The sequence below is a fragment of the Galeopterus variegatus genome, unplaced genomic scaffold (genome assembly GCF_000696425.1).
Source record: "Galeopterus variegatus unplaced genomic scaffold, G_variegatus-3.0.2 Scaffold4199, whole genome shotgun sequence".
Lineage (NCBI taxonomy): Eukaryota > Metazoa > Chordata > Mammalia > Dermoptera > Cynocephalidae > Galeopterus > Galeopterus variegatus.
In genome coordinates, this window is record NW_007730310.1 from 32442 (window position 1) to 54215 (window position 21774).

Consider the following 21774-nt stretch of genomic DNA (forward strand, 5'->3'; position numbering starts at 1 on the left):
TGCACTACGTGTACTCAGGGGGGGAAAAAAATCAGTTCAGTAATTGCACTACCCGCCCACCCCCCATCCGCTTCTCCTGAAGCTGTTATTTCCAAATATCTTTGAATATACTGTACGTAGGGTAAGTCCCCTGTATTCGGAGCGAGCTCCTGTCTGGAGGTGGGGACTGGACTAGATTGACCTTAGCTGATTCATCTCCATTCAGTGGGCGGCTGTGGCACAGGATAAGTGAGCTACACCTGGTAACGAGGGTACCGTTCTCGGTGCGGGGGCTGCGGATGGAAAGCAGGACAGCCCTAGTGGAGAATGCTTCTAGCTGGTGTGGGCAGAGCCAAGTCCCGGAGATCTGGAAGTCTTTGGCTCGAAGTACTCACGGAAGTCTAACCGTTTCGGGGCGCGGTTCCCAGCTAGCCGGACGGGCGGGGCGGGGCGATGCGCGGGGCGGGGNTGACCTTGTAACTTTGTACCAGTCTACCAACCTTTCCCTGCCCACTCCCTACTCCCTTTTCCTACCTCTGGTCATCACTATTCTACTCTCTATTTCTCTCTTTTTTAAAAAAATTATTTTTCTTAATTAGCCCATGATAACTGTATATACTTATGGAGTACAATATATTTGGGCACATTCATACTGTGTGCAATGATCATATATGAGTGCTTAGTATATCCATTACCTCAAACATATGTCACCTCTTTGTGTTGGGAACATTCAACATTATCTTGGCTAGCTATTTAAAGATACACAGTACCTTGTTGCTGACTGTAGTCTCCCTCTATTGCTATAGAACACTAGATCTTATTCTTCCTATCTCACTCCAATTATGTATCAACTAACCACCCTCTCTCCTTCCATCCCCACTGCCCTAATCTCTAGTAACCGCTATTCTATTCTCTACCTCTATGAGATCAACTTTTTTAGCTTCTACATATGAGTGAAAACATGTGGTATTGCTCTCTCGGCTTAGCTTATTTCACTCAACATAAGTTTCTCCAAGCTCATCCATGTTGCTACAAATGGCAGAATTTCATTCTTTTTATGGCTGAGTAGTATTCCATTGTGTATATATACCACATTTTCTTATTCAGTCATACTTTGAAGGACATTTAGGTTGGTTCCAACTCTTGGCTATTGTGAATAGAGCCACAATAAACATTGGAGTGCAGATATCCCTTTGACATGTTGATTTCCATTCCTCTGGATAATATACTCAGTAGTGGTATTGCTGGATTGTACGGTGGTTCTATCTGTAGTTGTTTGAGAAATCTCCATACTGTTTTCCATAATGGCTGAACCAATTTATATTCCTACAAACAATGTGTAAGAGCTCCCCGTTCTCTGCATCCTCACCAGCATTTGTTATTTTCTGTCTTTTTGATAATAGCCATTCTAACTGGGGTTAGATGATATCTCATTTTGGTTTTGATTTGCATTTCTCTGATGGTTAGTGATGTTGAGCATTTTTTCACATACCTACCTGTTGGCCAATGTATGTCTTTTTTCGAAAAATGTGTATTCAGTTCCTTAGACCATTTTTAAATCTTTTTTTTTTTTTAACTATTGTCACATACCTACCTGTTGGCCAATGTATGTCTTTTTTCGAAAAATGTGTATTCAGTTCCTTAGCCCATTTTTAAATCTTTTTTTTTTTTTTTTTTAACTATTGAGTTGTTTAGTTCTTTGCACATTCTGGGTATTAATCCCTTGATGGATGCATAGTTTGCAAATATTTTGTCCTATTCCACATGTCATCTTTTCATTCTGTTGATTGTTTCTTTTGCTGTGTAGAAGGTTTTTAGTTTGATATAATCCCATTTGCTAATTTTTGCTTTTGTTCCCTGTGTTTCAGAAGTATTATTTATAACATCTTTGCTCAGTCTTATGTCCTGAAGTGCTTCCCCTATATTTTCTTCTAGAAGTTTTATAGTTTGGGGTCTTATATTTCTTTAATCCATTTTGAGTTGATTTTGGTGTATGGTGAAAGACAGGGGTCTAGTTTCATTCTTCTGTATATGGATCTCCTATTTTCTTAGCACCATTTATTAAAGAGACTGTCCTTTCCCCAATGTATGTTCTTGGCTCATTTGTCAAAAATCAGTTGGCTGTAGTTACATGGATTTAGTTCTGAATTTTCTATTCTGATCCATTGGTCTGTATGTCTGTTTTTGTGCCAGTATCATGCTTTTTGATTACTATAGCTTTGTAGAATATTTGAAATCAGGGAGTGTATTGCTTTGGCTATTAGCAGTCTCTCGTTGTTCCATCCAAATTTTTGAATTGTTTTCTCTACTTATGTGAAGTATGTCCTTGGTAGTTTGATGGGGACTGCATTGAATCTGTAGATTGCTTTAGTTAGTATGGTCATTTGATGATACTAATTCTTCCGATCCACAAGCTTGGATGTCTTCACATTTCTTTGTGTGTCTTCTTTAACTTCCTTAATCAGTGTTTTACAGTTTTCATTGTAGAGATCTTTCATCTCTTTGGTTAAATTGATTCCTAGGTATTTTATTAATTTTTATTGTTGCTATTGTAAAAGGGACAGCTTTCTGGATTTATTTTTCTACAAGTTTGTTGTTGGTGTTTAGAAGTGCTACTGATTTCTGTAGGTTGATTTTGTATCCTGCAACTTTACTGAATTTATCAGGTCTAGAAGTTCTTTGGTAGCATCTTTAGGTTTCTTGCTATATAAAATCATGTCATCTACAAACAAGGACAATTTGACTTCCTTTCCAATCTGGATGTTCTTTATTTCTTTCTCTTGCCTAATTGCTCTGGCTAGGACCTCCAGTACTATGTAAGAGAAGTTGTGATAGTGGGCATCCTTGTCTTGTTCTAGTTCTTAGTAGGAAAGCTTTCAGCTTTTCCCTGTTTAATATGATGTTAGCTGTGGGTTTGTCATATATAGCCTTTATTGTATTAAGATACTTTTCTATGCCTAATTTGTTGAGAGTATCTATCATGAAGGATGTTGAATTTTATCAAATGCTTTTTCGCTAATTAGCACTTGAAATGTGGCTAGTATGACTGAAGAACAAAAATTCTTATTACATTTAATTAATTTAAATTTAAGTAGCCACGTGTGACTACTGAATTGGACAGTACAAATACTCTTAAAAAAAAAAGATAATGGGTCAAAGAAGAAATCACAAGAGAAATTAGGAAATACTTGGAGATGAATGAAAATGAAGACACAAGATAAAACTTAAGGGATGTAACTAAGCAGTGCCTAGAGGGAAATTTATAATTGTAAACACCTACATTAAGGAAGAAAGACCTCAAACCAACAACTCAACATTCTACCTTAAGACAGTAGAATAGAAGAGCAAGCCAAATATGGGGCGGGGCGATGCGCGGGGCGGGGCGATGCGCGGGGCGGGGCGATGCGAGCCGACGTGGCAGCCTCAGGGGCATGCGCAGGTGGTGGCCATCTTGGAGGCGGGGACGCGCGGACCTGAGCTGCTGACTGCATCTTCCTTGTCTTCTCTGAGCCTTAGTTCTACACTCCGGCCTCCCTGTCCCCCCACTTTTCAGCTGCCACGCAGGCACTTGCTCGGGACCCCAGGTGAGCATCAGCATGGCGGCGGTGCGGGTGCGTGAGGGAGGTGGCATGGGATGCGGGCGCCAAAGCCAGATCCCAACGGGCACAGTCCTTGGAACGTGAGCGGGCCGGCGCCGCAGGATGCGGGGGTCGTTTCCGAGCCCCCAAGTCTGTGGGAGCATGCGGGGTGCAGCGGGAGCATGCTGCGGGGGCAGGCGGGGTGCTTTGGGCGGGGGTGCGCATAGCAAGGCAAGCAGTCCCCGTCCCGGATTGCACCGCAGGTGAGGTTCGGGGGTCTCGTCCCGGTACTTACAGAGGCCGGAGCCCCTGGTCATCTGGCTCCACCTTCCAGCGCTCTAGTCACAGGAGAGAGACCGGCGGCCAGTGCCTGCGGACCTTAGCCCAGCCCAGCCCAGTCCGGCCTGGAGACGTGGCAGAACCTGGGAGGAGGCTGCTGTCTCCTGGAACAGGAGTTTTCGGCCGCTCCAGCCCTGGGGACTCGGGAGTCGATAGCGGGGACGGGCAGTGGGAGGAAGCTTATTTTCTCTCCTCCATCGGTGCCTAGTGCCGCTCCAGAGGACTTTTGCACTCTTGACCCATTGTTCGCTCTTGGGACCTGTTTTAGGCAAATTTGCAGGATAGCTGATTTCCTAGTATGGCAGAATTTATATGCAAGAGAGTTTTTGTCATTCGAAGTAGTTATTTTAAGAAACAACATGTACATTTATACGATCGTGACTTATTTTGACATTCCGATATTTCTCCTGTGCAGCCGCTATTTAACTCAGTGAGCATTTATGGAAGTTTATTTGGGGATCATAGCTGAGAATGCAGAGACAAAACTCAGACTCTGCTCTAGGGCTCACTGGTAGTAGAGGCAATCATGTGGCACCAGCACATGAACAATAATAATTGTTTTTAATGCTTTAAAAGTTTACTAAAGCTTCATTATTCCATTTGTTTTCTTGTATCCTTATAGAATAGCTATCCACTTTTTTTTGTTTGTTTGTTTTAAAACAGAAAACCAAGGCACAAGCGAATTAGGACAGCAGGATCTGGCCAGAGACAGGATTCAATTTTCCAAGTCATTTCCTTCACTTTTTCTTTAATGTCGATACATTAATACTACTTTTTTTTACCAAGACGTGAGTCCTAAAACCTTCACCAACTCTGACGCTTCATTGTTGTTCTATAATAGGTTTTTTTTTAGTAGAAGGTATTATGTTTATACATGCAAAATTTACCCCAATATTGCCATTACACCGATTCTCAAATAGTAAAGCTTTTAAAAACAGAGAAATTGATCTTATTCCATGTTATTGCTTTGTATTGATTGTACAAGTTCTTTTGCTAACGCATTTGTTAATGTAGGGATCAGGATTATCTTTAAGTATGACTCCCTGTAGCCATTGTAAGGATTAGGTGGCATCTGTAGTAGGAAGAATGATCCATTAAAAAATGAAGAGATGAAGAAACTAGGTAGCATTGGTGAGGAATAATAAAATCCCCAGGAGGAGCATTTCTGTCTCAGGTTACCTACCTTTGGTGTATAGGTACTGAATGAAAGGAGTTAGCCTCCCTGGATCCCTGTCCTTTAATGAGTGCTGTAGCTCTTTCCTCTGCATTCACAGCCAAACTTTTTGAAAGTTTTCTGCTTATTTGTCTCACCTCCCACTCCTCAGTCCAATTCAAACTGGCTTCTATCCCCACTCCTTCCATGGAAACAGTTTTCACTAAATTCATTTTCAGTTTGGCAAATCCATTGAACTTGTCAGATAGTATTTGTCTTTTCTATAGCATTTCACATTGTTGCCAGTTCCTACATTGAAACACTCTATGGCCTTTGGACACCACAGTCTCCTGGTATTCTTCCTATTTTTCTGCTCATCTCATTCTGTGCAAACTCATCTACCTGACTAAACCAAGCATTGGTTTTGAGTCATATTCTCTTTTCTCTTGGTATTCTCTTCTTAGATAATCTCATCAGTACACTGATGACACTCACATTTATGTGGTTTCTAAGGTTCCGACCAAGTCACTGTCTCTACTTGGACGTTTCAAGGAGCTTAAACTTAGCGTGTCAAAGACTAAACACTTTATAACCGCCCCCCATACACACACCAAGACAATATCAAACAAACACCTTGACCTCTTGCACTGTTCTGTGTTTTCCCTATCATGGCGAATAGTGCCACTCTCTATCCACTTGTGCAAGTAAGGCCTCTGCCCTCCCTGCCTCCATATCCAGTCAGTCACTGAGTTTTACCATCTAAACATTTCTTTCTTTTTTTTTTTTTTGTCTTTTTCCGTGTCCGGCAACGGATTGCAACCCTCAGTGATGTTTAGGGCCGGCCCGGTGGCGCACTGGATAAGTGCGCCACTTGGGAAGCGCGGTGGCGCTATGTTTAGGGCCGGCCCGGTGGCGCACTGGATAAGTGCGCCACTTGGGAAGCGCGGTGGCGCTATGTTTAGGGCCGGCCCGGTGGCGCACTGGATAAGTGCGCCACTTGGGAAGCGCGGTGGCGCTATGTTTAGGGCCGGCCCGGTGGCGCACTGGATAAGTGCGCCACTTGGGAAGCGCGGTGGCGCTATGTTTAGGGCCGGCCCGGTGGCGCACTGGATAAGTGCGCCACTTGGGAAGCGCGGTGGCGCTATGTTTAGGGCCGGCCCGGTGGCGCACTGGATAAGTGCGCCACTTGGGAAGCGCGGTGGCGCTGACCGGCAACGGGATCGCAACCCTCAGTGTTGCTCCCGCGCCTCGCTCAGCCAGTGAGCGGGAACCGGTCTGTATGTGGGATCCAAACCCTCGGGTGGGAGCGCCACCGCGCTTCCCAAGTGGCGCACTTATCCAGTGCGCCACCGGGCCGGCCCTAAACATTTCTTGAATCTACCCACTCTTCTCCATCTTCACTACCATCACCTTAGGGTTTCTCAGCTTTGGCCCTATTGACATTTGGGGCCAGATAATTCTTGTGGGTGGGGTGTGCACTAAAGGATTTGAAGCAGTATCCCTAACCTCTACCTGCTAGATGCCAGTAGCACCTCTCTAGTTGTGACAAGCAAAAATGGCTCCAGACATTTCCAAGTGACCCCTGGGAGGCATAATCACTTCCTCTGCCTTATGAGAATCGCTAATCTAGGTTGTTATCACCTCCTTTTTGAAGTACTTTTTAATGATCTCTATACTCTTTCTCTGCCCAGTGACCCAATCTACATACCTGGGTCAAAGGAATCTTTTTGAAACACAAATATGAACCACCAATAACTGGAAGCAGCCTAAGTGTCCTTCAACAGGTAAATAAACAGGTAATAAACTGTGGTACATCTACACAGTGCAGTACTATTAAGCAATAAAAAAGAACCAGCTTTATTTGGGAGGGTGGTTGGCTGTCTGTGAGGGGATTCGAACCCTTGACCTTGGTGTTACAACACAGTGCTCTAAACAATTGAGCTAATGGGCCAGCCCAGAACCAACTGTTGATACATGTAACAACTTGGACGAATCATAAAAGCATTATGCAGTGTGAAAAAAACCCAATCTCAGAAGGTTATATGCTATATGATTCTATTTATGTAACATTCATGGAATGAGAAAATAATAGAGAACAGATCAGTGGTTGCCAGGGCTTATGGTTGGTAGGAGGTTGTGACAGAGGAGTAGCATAAGGGTGTTTCCTTGGAGTGATGGAACAGTGCCGTATCCCTATTGTGGTGGTTATACAAGTCTGTGCATGTGATGAAACTTCTTCATAGAACTACACATACACACACACACACACACACACACACACACGTGTGAATGTAAAAATGGGTGAAATTCAGATAAGGTCTGTGGTTTAGTTAATAGTATTGTGCTAAATGTCAATTTCCTGGGTTTGACCGTTGTACTATAGTTATGTAAGATGCTGTTATGAAGAGAAGCTGGGTTTGGAGTACTCAAGAACTCTATTTTTGCATCTTTTGTAAATTTAAAATTTCTTCATGAAGTTAAAAGCTAAATATGCTACCGGGAAGGGTGGGGGGGGGAGGGAGGATAGGGATAGATTGGTTAATGGATACAAACTTATAGCTAGATAGGAAGAATAAGTTTCAGTGTTCTATAGTAGTGCAAGGTGACTGTAATTAATAATAATTTATTGTGTATTTTCAAATGGCTAGAGGAGAGGAGTTTGAATGTTCTCAACACAAAGAAATGATAAATGTTTGTCGTGATGGCTATGCTAATTGCCCTGATTTTATCATCACACATAGTATATGTGTATTGAAATATTACTATGTACCCTGTAAATATATACAATTATTATGTGTTAATTAAAAAAAATAATTAAAAAATTACTTGATCTGGGCTCCTGCTTATCTCTCCAGTTTTCATTCTTCTTTTGTGTCCCCTGCCACATGGGTTTTCTTGAATGTGTCTTGTTCCCTCTAGCTTAAAGGGCCTTTATACTTGCTATATATTCACTTTTTTCTGCAATCTGCCTTCTTTATCTCCTTTCCTTTGCCTAATTAATTTCAGCTTATCTTCAGATCTTAGTTTATTTGTGACTTTGGGGTACCCTTCCTTTCCTGACCTCCAAGTCATAATCATATTCTGTCAAACAGAACTGTGTTTTTTACCTTTAGAGCGCATAATTCAGGCTATGGTTCATTGCATATTGGTATTGTTATTTAATTGTTTCCTGTGGTTGACTGTAAGTATCCTGTTTGTTTTCGCTAACGGTTGTATATCCAGAGGACCCAGTGATAGTGCTTGGCGAGCAGTTGACCTCCACTGAATATTTGTTAAATGCGTAAGAACATCAAAAACAAATTTGGCATATTTAGAAGTTGGTTTTATACTTGAAGTGGATATGAAAATTTGTAATTTTTAAGGAAGTTTTTCCATATTTTATAATCCATTGTCATCTGGTAGGACCCTGCTATCTAGTGGCATTTTTGCTATAGTTAACTTTTCTAAAATCTGAGACATCATTTAGCTATTACCAGGTATGCTTTAAAATATAAACTAGGAAAATTGGGAATTAATGTGTTTATTAAGTCTAACACACCTTTTAATTTTTTTAATGTTAACACGAATAGCCCACATACAATGCCTTCTGAGGGAAGAAGAAGGGTTTCAAAAATGCATTAAATATTTTATTTTTATTTTAAATGTAGTGACTGAAGTTTAGACATAACTCTATCATGCATTCATGTGGCAGAAATAAAATTAGTGATTTACTATTTAAAACATTTTGGATAATTAATTAGTAGCTAACATAAAATTATTTCTCAATTATAAACGATGTATATGGACATGTCACAGATTATTTTCATATTAAATATTCTCATAGATTGTTTTAGGAATTTTGACAAGCTCTTCACCTGGAATTAAATTGCATTATAAACAGTAAAGGCTGACATCTGTCTCATGATGATTATTCTTTTAATTATTCTTCAAACAAGCTTTCAAAATACGCTTTTGGTTACTGTGTAACATTTATTACGTTTTTATGTTTTTACAGTATACCATAATAGAAGAAAGATGATGGAAGAGAGTGGAATAGAGACAACGCCACCTGGGACTCCTCCACCAAATCCTGCAGGACTGGCTGCTACTGCTATGAATTCTACACCAGTTCCTTCAGGTGTATATAGTTGTCTAACGTCTACTGTGTTTTGGATATAGTGAAGATACTGTTATCTTTTCTCAGAGTCAATTTAAAAAGAATGGATATATTAGAACTCTAATCTTTGTCAGGATGAAGAGAAATGGCCTTTTTTATTTAAAAAGTAGAAAGAAATAGTCATTTTCACTTAAAGTAAGAAAACATTGATGTTTTGCTTTAGGGAGGCTTTTCTTTATATTCATATAAATGATCTTTCTTATGATGACAAAAATGTCTTAAAAAACATGTGCTAGCTCTGTCTAATGTTCTGTGACTTTGTGGTGATTAGCCTTTTTGAGCCTTCAATGTGTAGGTTTTTATGCTCAAACTAGGAATGGAAAATGGCTTTATTTTATTATAAACACACCAAAATAAATGAATCAAAAAACAAGATTATGAGCAATGCTGTAATTTAATTTCATATAGCTATTTTTTTTATTCAAAATATTTTAACATCTACTTGTACATGTTTGTGGGGTTCAGTGTGTTGTTTCAATACATGCATATACTGCACAGTGATTTACTTAGGGTAGATAGCATAGTTTTGTACCCATTAATCCACCACTTTTCCTCCTCCTACCTCCCCACCTCTGGAAACCATTATTCTATTCTCTACTTCTATGAGAAACACTTATTATTCCATATACAAGTGATATCTTGTAGTATTTGTCTTTTTGTGCCTGACTTACTTCACTTAACATGATGGTTTCCAATTCCATCCATATTGGTGCAAATGATAGGATAACATTTTTCTTGTATAGCTGAGTAGTATTCCATTGTGTATGTATACCTCAGTTTTTTTATCCATTCATCTATTGATGGATTTTTGTTTTTTCTTTTTTTTTGGTGGCTGGCTGGTATGGGGATCCAAACTCTCAACCTTGGTGTTGTAGTGCTGTGCTCTCACCAACTGAGCTAACTGGCCAGCCCTGTTGATGGACTTTTAGGTTGATTCCATCTCTTGGCTATTGTGAATAGTGCTGTGATGAACATGGGAGTGCAGTTGTCTTTTTGATATATTGATAACATTTCCTTTGGGTGCATACCCAGTAGGGGGAGAGTTGGGTTGTAAGGTAGATCTGTTTTCAGTTCTCTGAAGAACCTGTTTTCCACAGTGGCTGTACCAATTTATACTCCCACCAGCAATGTAGGACAGTTCCTTTTTTTCACATCCTCGCCAGCATTTGTTATTTTTTGTTTTGATAATGGCCATTCTAACTGGAGTGAGATAATATCTCATTGTGGTTTTAATTTTCATTTCCCTAATGATTGTTGATGTTGAGTGTTTTTTTCACGTGCCTGTTGGCTGTTTCTGTCTTCTTTTGAGAATTGTCTGTTCAGGTCCTTTGTCCATTTTTTAGGTTATTTGTTTTTTTTGCTGTTAGTTGTTTAAGTTCCCTTATCTATTTTGGGTATTAGCCCCTTGTCTGGTGTAGTTTGCAAACATTTTCTCCTATTCTGTAGGTTGTCTCTTCATTTTGTTGACATAGCTACTTTGACTTAATGAGCACTGAAAGTCATTTGCACTCGGTAATATATATTGTATATTTTAACTTACACGTTTTAAAGTAGATCTTGGAATATGGTCTGTTAAATTTAAAAATTTTGCAAGAAGAAAGTAATAAGAGTTTGAAAATGAAATAATAAGCATCACCATGTTTTTATCCTCTTCACTTTTTTCTAGCTGCAACCAGTTCTTTTTCTTCTCCAAATGTGTCCTCGGTGGAGTCCTTGCCGCCGCATGTGTGTTCTACTCCTCTGCCGTCCCTTCCTCCTGTGGGGCCTTCGGCATCGTTACCTTTTGTGTCTCCTTCACCAGTTCCTTCTGTTCCACCACTTGTAACTACTTTACCACCTCCTGTTTCTCAGTCAACGCCTGTTGCCTTCAGTAGTCCTCCTTTACCCAACTTTTCAACTTCCCCTTCCGCCCCTAGTGCTCTTTTATCTGCACCCTCTTCGGGTCCTCCTATATCAGGATTTTCTGTTGGTTCAACTTATGACATTACAAAAAGATGACCAGTAAGGGGATCTTAACCCTTGACTTGGTGTTGTCAGCACCATGCTCACCCAGTGAGCTAACCGGCCATCCCTATATGGGATCCAAACCTGTGGCCTTGGTGTTATCAGCACCACACTCTACCGAGTGAGCCACGGGCCAGCCCCTACTTGTCTACCTTTACAAATAAAATTTATTGCTGAGTACACATACTATACCCATATGTATATATATGTGAATTTTCTTTTTAAGTTAAAGTGATAACAGTAATTGTTACATGCTTTTATATGATGGACTTGAGTGCTCAATTATTTTTACGTATTAAAGAGATCAGAACAATAGCTGTCCACATCCACATGCTAAACAGAACAAATATAAAGAACTTTTTGATATATATTATTTGTCCATTTACAGGACATTTGGTGTAAGCTTATGTAAAAGGAAAGAAATTTCTTTTTTGGAATTCTGTCTCATTTCATTTTATAAAGGTTTGGGTTATTCTTTGAGTTCATAACTCAATCTCAAAATGCCTGAGTATGTAGTTACATTATTAAAGCTGTTTTGAGCTACCTATCTCATATGTTGTGTCTTTTTATGGAAAAAGTTAATGGAATAAATTACACATATTAAAATTTTTGCCATTAACTAGGTATTATGCCACCTCCTATTACTCAGCAAGCCAGTTTGACATCTCTGGCACAGGGAACTGGAACCACATCAGCCATTACTTTCCCAGAGGAACAAGAAGATCCTAGAATTCATAGAGGTCAGGATGAAGCATCTGCTGGTGGAATCTGGGGTTTTATTAAGGTAAGGAGTATTTACTCTAAAAATTATTTAATTTTCTAGTTATAAAACTAGTAGATGTTCATTAGAGAAAATTTTGAAAATATGAGATGGCATAAGTTTTCTGTAGTTGCTCTCAGTCTTTTGACTATGCATATGTACGTAGATGTACCTATTCTTCTGATAGAAATCAAATTGGAGTAGTGACATGGACACTATTTTGTGTTTTTTGTTTGTCTTTACCTAGCATATATCATGAATATCTTCACAGCCATGAAATGTTCTTCACAAATGTTTTTTTTTTTTTAAAGGCTGCTTTGCCATACATGCTGTTGCATTTATTTCTTATGTTTTATTTTGCTAATCTGCTACAGGTTGATATCCTTAATCTGAAAATCTGAAATCCGAAATGCTCCAAAATTCGAAAGTTTTTGAGCACTGACCTGATTTTGAGTACTGACATGTCACTTAGATTTTTGGATTTTGGATCTTTTGGATTTTGGATTTTTGGAGTAGAGATGCTGAACTGGTAAGTGTAATATAAATATTCCAGAATCTGAAAAGATCTGAAATCTGAAACACTTCTGGTTCCAAGCATTTAGGATAAGGGATACTCAACCTGTTTGGGTGTTTTCTAATTATAATTCTTTTTAAAAATAATTATTTTAATTGATGAATAAAATTTGTATATATTTATTATGTAAAACTCGATGTTTTGGAATATGTATACATTGTGAGTGGCTAAATTCCCTAATTGATGTATGCATTATCTCACGTGGATCATTTATTGTGGTGAGAAAACTTAAAATCTATTTTCTTAGTGATTTTCAAGAATATAATACATTGTTATTACCAATAGTCACCATGTTGTACAATAGAGCTCTTCTAATTTTAATTCTCATCCGTAAAACTGTGAAGCACTCTTGTATGTAAATCTTTATGGGCATCTCTGTTTCGTAAGGTTAATACCTGATGAATGTCTGAGTGAACATTTAAAAAATTATCAATACGTATTGCTCTCTAGGAAGATTATACCAAAATACACTGTTCCAGCATTTTTCACTTGCCAGCGTGATTATTAATTTTAAATACAATATTTTCTGATTTGGTAGTCAAAAAATAATATCTCGTTTTATAAAATAGCTTGCATGTTTTTTTCTCTTGAATTTGAACATTTTTCATGTGATTTTTTAGCCACTTCTACTTTTCTTTTGTGAATTCTTTTTTCGTGTTCTTTGCCCAGTTTTAAATTGGTTGATTTTCTTCTCAATGAATTCATAAAGTTCTTATCATAGTAAGAATATGTTGCAGTTTTCTCTGTTTTTAGTTTATATTTTAATTTTTTTTGACACAGAAGTTCGTAAATTTTCAGAAGTCATTTTTATCGTTCTCTTTTTCTTTTCAAACTTTTTTGTTTGTTTTTATGCTAAAAAAGACCTTTTCCTGTCACAGGATATGATAAGTGTTTTTCTATGATTTTTTCTAGCTCTTTTGTGGTTTCATTTTTTTATACTTAACAGTTTAATATAGCTGATATTTACTTTATTATATGAGGTAGAGGTCAAACTTGAATTTCTTTGAACTTAATATACTGTTTTGACATCATATCGCACTGATTTGATATGTCACTTTTATCTTAGTTACTAAATTATGTGTTAAAGTCAGTTTCTGGGCTCTGTATTCTATTCCAATCTCTGCTCCCTGCCTGCCTTGCAATAATAGCACACTGTTTTAATTATCGTTTATTATCATATGTCCATTTATTTACTGACATGTATTGAAAGCCTGCCCTGTGCTGAGGTGAGGGTGGAGAGCATTCAGTGATGACCAAGATAGAAAGAGCAGTTAGGTCTTTGCGTTCATCAAGGTGCGTATCAGTATTTGGTTGTATAAATTTTCTGATGTCTCTTTTCTTCAAAAATTTTCTTTGCTGGTCTTTCCCGTTTATTTTTCTCCATTAATTTTGGAATCATTTTGCCAAGTTTCTCCCCAGTATTCTGCTGAGGGTTTGTTTGCAATTTCATTGTATGTATTAAGCATATTTTTTAATTGGTGGGTAGTTAACTGATTTATGGGATTTGTGAGCTTCTTGTTTCAGGAATATGGCATTTTTCTAAACTTGCTTTTTTATATTCCTCTGTAATTGTAAGAAGTTGTGTTTGTATAGGGACTGTAACTTTTTCTCTCCCTTATTGAGAGCATGTGTCAGTGGGTCAGTTACCAGTTATAATACCCAGTTCAACTCTACAGGGCTTGTAAATAGTAGCAACTCTGGCAGTATTCAGCATAAAGTTGGTCGACAGCCCTAAATTTTAGTGTTATGAACACATCTTTCCCTGCATCACCTGTTTATGGTTGGTTAGAAGAGGGAGAATCATGGCCTGTTAGTCAGATACCACCTCAGGAGGCCCTGTTCTCGCGAGTGCCTTTTACCTTGTGAGAAGTGTAGCACAAGATGGAAGCAGTTAGACTTGGTTTCTCCTGTCTAATAGTGCAGTTCCAAGAATCCAAAGGAATAGGTCTGGCTAAAAAGAGGGTTTGGGAATGAACAAAACAAAAAACAGGAAGAAAAAGAAGAAACTTTAATAGACCATAGCAAAATGTTACGTATTAAGGTAATAAGTAACTGTTCTGGGGAGTAAAGATGAGAGGTATTTTTATTATTTTTATTTTTTTTAATTAAGGAACAAAGTATGGACCTCTGTAAACATTACAGTCTCTGTAAAATCTCTGTAAAGATTACAGTCTTATTTGGGACTCTGAAGGACTAGTTTTGCCTAATCTTGTATGTAAATAAATAAATAGAAGTGAAATATATATATATTCATAAATGAGATAAATATATATACACACACGCACATACACATATAAATATATGTAGTATATCATGCTTTCCAGGCCAGTATGACTCAAAGTGTGGTCTGCGTACTGCTGCTAGGTTGCCCATTGATATGAATTTGTGATGTGATAGGAAGATAAATTGAGAGAACCACTTAGACAATAGCAATTTGATGTTGTCATGACCTTGTTTTTCTTATATTTTATAAAAGTACTGGTCTGTGATCTATTGGAAACTTTAAAAAAACTTCCTTCACAGTCATAAAGATCATGATTTTCTTTGCTTGGCATGAGTATTTATATGTTAATTTGTTTTATGCAGGGTGTGGCTGGGAATCCTATGGTGAAATCTGTGCTAGATAAGACAAAACATTCAGTAGAAAGCATGATTACAACGCTGGATCCTGGCATGGCTCCATATATCAGTATGTACATAAGTTAGACCAGTATCTGCCATATTTTTTTAAAGTGTGTGTCGTCAGCCACTAATTGTAATTCTTAGTTCATTTCCACTGGTCATGTAATCAGTGAAAATTTCTCTTATATTCTTGCATTAAATTGATTCTCAATTTTAGTTTTTGGTGTTACTAATTCATCTTCTTTTAGTCACCATTAAATAAATTTTGAAAAATCCACAGAATGTACTTCGGAGAAGGGAAAACAATATGAATTATTAGTATACTTACTGATTTTAATTGTAAATTGGCATAGCTTTGTATGCATTTTACTTTATTCACTGCTGACATCTGAGGTGATACTTTGTTCCTACTTGGTTTTTACATTTCTCCAGTTATCTATTTTAATAAATTGTGTTTATGTGTAATTCAGGAATAATATGTTTAGAAGAAGTTAATCTAGTTATTAATAATATTGGATTGCTAGGTTTTTGGGGAAAGCTGTTTCAGCCACCTTTGAACCCTCATCACCAAGAATCCTCCAGACAGTTGACATAGAGATACTTTCTGTTAATATAGTTTTTTATGTACATATCTGATGGGTCAAAAAACATCATTGCTTACCAGGATCAGTGACAAATTATTAGTAATCCCATAGAAGATAATTTACAAGCCAAAGTTGTGCAGAAGGTATATGAACAGAGATTTTCAGTGGCGATAAAAAGCCAATAGCTTTTACGAGTTTTGACTGTGTTGGTAGTTTACTGCATAGTTAATGTCAAAGGATAAGATCTAGCAGTGATTAAGTACCATTTATAGAATGCATGTTCTGCCAGGCATTAATTCGCACAAATGCTCTGCAAAGTAGATATTATTTTTCTCAAGTTTTGGATGGGAAACCTGGATTCAGAGAGATGTATGTTATTGTCCTAGGTCACCACAGCTTGGTATAGCTAGATTGAACATGTCTGATTTTTTTTTTTATGCTTAGCTATTTTGCTACCCTTGAAGTAGAAAGTTGAATCAAGAGGGCCGGCCCATGGCTCACTCGGTAGAGTGCGGTGCTGATAACACCAAGGCCCCGGGTTCGGATCCCATAAAGGGATGGCCGGTTTGCTCACTGGCTGAGCGTGGTGATGACAATACCAAGTCAAGAGTTAAGATCCCCTTACCGGTCATCTTTTTAAAAAAAAAAAAAAAGAAAATTGAATCAAGAATTAAATCAGCTGAAGTGTTCCTTGTGTTGGACTACACCATTCATACTGATTTCATATATTCATAATAGTCAAGTTTGCCATACTAAATTCACATGTATTCTTTTCTTCACAAGTTTGTATTTTGAATGAAGGAAGGAAAGGAATTAATATTTTTTGGAGCTCTTGCTGTTCTAATGGCTGTACTGTGTTAGAATATGAAAGCAATTATCTCATTTAATCCTTAGAACAAGCCATATGAGGTGGCAGGTATTTTTCTACAAAAAACAAGCTCAGTTAACTTCCCTAATTTAACGAAGCTAGTAAGTGACAAAGCCAGTACTCAAACCCAGGACAGTTTCTCAAGCCAGTAGTCTCCACATCAAGAAAAAGGCTTAAAACGAAGGGGGGAAAAATAAAGATTACAGAAATGAAATTTCTATTACTAGCGAACATCATAAGCATATAACCTTAATAAGTTAGCTTTAAAAAGGATTAAAACTGAGTGTGAAAAAGCTGACACTTTACTGACAGCAAAAGTAACACCATTCTGATCACAGTAAAATTTATGGCATTTTTATACAACTATTCTAGAAATCACTTGATGTAACAATTTCAAATGCATCAAGAAAGCACGAGAACTATTAGAAATGGATTTTAACAGTTTAATTTCTACATTCTTTTTTTTTTTTTTCTTTTCGTCTTTTTTCGTGTCCGGCAACGGATCGCAACCCTCAGTGTCGCGCCCGTACCGGACAGGGACCGGCAACGGGATTGCAGCCCTCGGTGTTGCGCCCGTACCTCGCTCAGCCAGTGAACGGGAACCGGTCTGTACGTGGGATCCTAACCCTCGGCGGGAGTGCCACCGCACTCCCAAGCGGCGCACTGTAGCAGTGTGCCACCTGGCCGGCCCCTAATTTCTACATTCTTTTAATTCTCCCTTCATTATCATTAAAGGCAGGACTACTCATCACAAATTGAAAAGGTTTTTTGAGCTGAAGCTTAGTAGAGCAGTACATAACTAGGGTTAAGAGATATGTCCTACATGGGGGAAAATTGAGAAAAATATATATTCTTCCTCTTCTCTCCTATGTGACTGATTGCCTGTAGGGTCTAGTAACTTCTGAAATTCTCAATAAAGATGTGATCTGTGGAACATTATGTCAATCGGGAAAAGGGATCCATGATTAAAAGAACACAAATATTTGGAAAATATCTTCAACTGTTCCACATGGTTTATCAGGGAAAAACAGCCTAGTTTCTGGGACAAAAAGTTTTACATTACGAATAGCCTTCATGAGAAATCTCTTCTACCAGTGATAGCCATTAATTCCAAGTATCAAAGCATGCTGTGCTTAGAACCAGGCTTTTGAATTCAGTGTATCACAAAATGTTAAGCTAAGATTTTTAAAAATACTGAAACATTTTGGTCAAATTGTTCTGTCTAGAAATAATAGTGTACATGTTTTTTAAGTCATTGAAAAATTAAAAATGTTTGCAGATACTTTATTAATCTTAACCTTTTAACATTTCAAGTTTTATACATGTTATTTCAGTATTATTATAAAATATAAATAATTTATTTCTGGTATTTTTTTAAGTGATGGGGATGTATAATAAAAAAGCTTGGTGACCCCCACATTTAAACTAATTTCTATATAAAAAGTATATTTCATGGAAGTCCTTGTTTAGTGCATAACTTCTGTACAACTTGACAAATTACTTACCATCAGTAAGAGTCTTCATTTTCATTTCTGTAAATAGATTATCACAGATGTGTAACATATTATACTTCACAAGCCAGAAATTTACTTTCTATGATTGCTCCATAGCTGAAGGACTGAAACTGGCATTCACAAGGTGCTAGAAGTTTGCATATAATGAAAACTTTATGTCTATTTTTATTAACCAACAGCAGAAAATCCATTTTGATTTGCAACTTTAAAAATGCAATAAATGTGTCTATCCAATGTTAACTAATTAGAAAAAGAAACACGGCTAATAGAGGGGTATAGTAGACAAATAAGCTGTTACATATGTGCTATATCATCGTTTTCCAAATTGGTATGTATAGAACATTTTGTAGGTGCCATTATTAGAAGCTGAAAAAGTATTCCATGAACAGGTTAAGTGTGGAAAGTACTGGGTTAAGTCATGATTTTTAACTTCTCAGAATTGTTGAGATGTTGATATGTGCCATATGAATTTTCAAGAAAGAAATATGGTGTGTAGCATCTCCCAAAGTTATTTGATGTCAGAAATACTATTTTCAGGCACAGCCACTAATACATTCTAGAACAATATTTCACAGAATATAGAAAAATGTGTGCTGTAATTATACTCAGATCCGATACTCAGAGCCATTAGAAGGTATGTACGTACCATCTTCTACTTGCAAATTAAACTCCCTCAGATAATGCATTAAATTCCCATTTTTAAAACTCAGGAAATGTTGGTAGTACAAGGCTAAGCATGTGTTGGAATAAAATGTTGTTAGATTAGAGGGTGAAAATGTGTCTGGTTATATCAGAAGATGTGGGAAAGGAGGGTTTTAGAGTCTGACAGACCTAGGTTTGAGTCCTGATGTTAGCACTAAGTCGTTGAGCTAGACTTTTTCAGCCTCAGTTTCCACAACTATATAAGAAAGAAGATGATCTGTATTTTGCATGGTTTTATAAGGTTGGTAATAATTATGTAAATAAAATGTTAGCACATGGTATGGTAGTAATTATGAGAATTTCTTTATTTTAATTTGGAATTGAAATTTTCTTTTGATCTTTTTAGAATCTGGAGGTGAACTGGATATTGTAGTAACCTCAAATAAAGAAGTAAAAATTGCTGCTGTCCGGGATGCCTTCCAGGAGGTCTTTGGCTTAGCTGTGGTTGTAGGGGAAGCTGGACAGTCCAGTATTGCCCCACAGCCAGTGGGCTATGCAGCTGGATTAAAAGTGAGTAATAGAACACCTTTTTCAGGATGTGGAAACAGGCAGTTAATTTTTTCATAATTCTAATAATAATCCTGTAGTCTATATGGAGCTAATGGGTTTTTACATACTGTAATAATGATCAGCTTTGCTTTTAGGTAGACAACTCTGTAGTAAGATGAAGATATGGTGGAGTTTTGATTTAAAGAAATCTAAGATAGGTTTTGATTATTAAGAGAGGGAAAGAAACATATTCAGAGAGCACAAAAAGAGTAGTTATTGCTAAAAGAGATCTTAACCCAGTACTAACATTCAAATCAATTACTGAAATTATAATATCCTTTGAAACTCATAAGCTTTTTATTATCATTGTTAATAATATGTAACATATTGTAGTTCTAGAAATTTTGCCCTCTCTTTCATTTGTGTGAAATGCTTTCTATTATATTGTTACCAGCATACAATAATGCAAGAACAGATGAACAGCTTATTGGCCTACAAACATCTCTCCTACCTTAAAAAACAAAAATAAATCAAAGGAAACCCCAGCAAATTCTTTGGCCTCACTTTCCCTGTTCTATTATATTGTTACCAGCATACAATAATGCAAGAACAGATGAACAGCTTATTGGCCTACCAACATCTCTCCTACCTTAAAAAACAAAAATAAATCAAAGGAAACCCCAGCAAATTCTTTGGCCTCACTTTCCCTGTCATCTACTACCTTACGTTGCTTCTTTTTGCAGCAGAACTCCCCCAAGAGCTGCCAGCACTGTTCTCTAATTCTTCTTTTTGCCTTCTCTTAAACTCACCCCTGTGAGACTCTCCCTCCCACCCCTCCACTGAGAGTACCCTCCAAGTCACCAGCGTTGTCCATCTTATTTGACTGGTCAGCAGCTTTTGAGACACTTGATCAAGCAGTCTTCTTCCATGCTTTTTTACTTGATTTCCGGGATACCACACTTTTGGTTTTTTCCTACTTCACTGGTTGGTTGTATCTTCCGTGCTTCCTTTGCTGGTTCCTCCTTGTCTCGCCACCCTCCTGATAGTCCCATTTTCTTGTCCATTCACTCCCTTGGTAACCTCATGCCAACCTATAGCTTTCAATGCCATTTATGTGCTGACAGTTTCCAACTTGTATCTCCAGCTGAGACCTCTCATAAACTCTTGACATATAAAAGTTGGCTTTTTGGCAACTGTACTTGAATATCTCAGACGTAATATGTCTAGAACTAGACTGCTTTGCTTTCCTCCAAACCTGCTCCCCCACAGCCTTTTTCATCTCAATTGATGGCTGTTCTGGCTGTCCATTTTCTCAGGTGAGAAACCTTGGAATCATCCCTAACTTCTCTCCTTACACATTTCTAATCTATCAATACATTTCGTTTGCACAACAGACAGTTCTCATTTTTCCCTGTAGTTCTGTTTTGTAAGGTGCCACGGATGCAGTTAGTGAACGCTGAACCACTGCTCCTGAGAAAAGTACAGAGTTTAGTCCCTGTGGGCCTCTGAGCACAACGTTCTGCCAACCTATCAATACATAACTTTGTTTTGCGTCAGTTTCTGTTTATATACATCTTTATATACATATATATATATTTTTATTAATATTGAACTCTTGGCGAATGGCACTATAATTCATGCTTAAATGAAGCTTATTTAACATGTATATTTTCTCCTTAAGACACATCACAGCCTTCCTGTGCTGAGGAACAAAAAATAACACTTCAGCATTAAATTTGGGAGCACAAAAATGCAAAATGCAAAAAAGTGGCAGTAAATAGATCACAAAAAGGATGCTTGTTTACAGTCTGTGAGCTGAAACAAGAAGGCAGAGCACTGCTTTGTTCGACCTCAGCTGCAAATGTGTGCATCAAGCAACTCAAATTTCTTGTAGCTCTGTGCATGTCTGATTTTGAAGTTACAAACAAATTTTAATGAGTAGCTGGTCACAAGAACAGAATCTACAAATAAGGAGGATCAACTGTATTTATATTTAACAAGAAATGCATTCTGATATATGACATTGTTATTTTGTATAAAGGAGCTCATAATGTCTTTCGTTTATTGAGAGCATCCTCTGAGCCAGGCACATAGACGTTTTAGCTGTATTCATGTATTTAATACCTATAAAGCATTAGAATGAGATGACCGACATAGTGTATTTCATTGGGGAAGAAGTCTGTTGTATTGATTATAGTTAGTCACTAAACATAAATCCACATTGATATTAGATTATTTTTAATTCATCTAGATAATGCTATATAAATTTGAGGTGCTTTTCAACTATATTTAGTACTTTATTTAAATAGAATATAAAGCTCTTTTTCTTTACACACACAGACACACACACACGCACGCACATGCACCCCAAAACCACTTTTCTGAATTTGGGACTGTCATGCAAAAGTTATGCTATATCCAAATGTAATATATATAATAGGAATCAAATTAT

The 21774-nt window shown here is 37.6% G+C and overlaps 1 protein-coding gene across 1 annotated transcript in view; it reads left to right on the plus strand.

The window, feature by feature from the left end:
• The first annotated feature begins 3417 nt into the window (after positions 1 to 3417).
• Positions 3418 to 21774, plus strand: part of PRRC1 (proline-rich coiled-coil 1) — a 32986-nt gene continuing 14629 nt past the window's right edge. The window contains 6 exon segments of the mRNA XM_008586985.1: positions 3418 to 3563; positions 9044 to 9166; positions 10872 to 11237; positions 11788 to 11993; positions 15130 to 15232; positions 19180 to 19343. Coding sequence (XP_008585207.1) covers positions 9064 to 9166; positions 10872 to 11237; positions 11788 to 11993; positions 15130 to 15232; positions 19180 to 19343 — 942 coding nt within the window. The 5' untranslated portion in view covers positions 3418 to 3563; positions 9044 to 9063.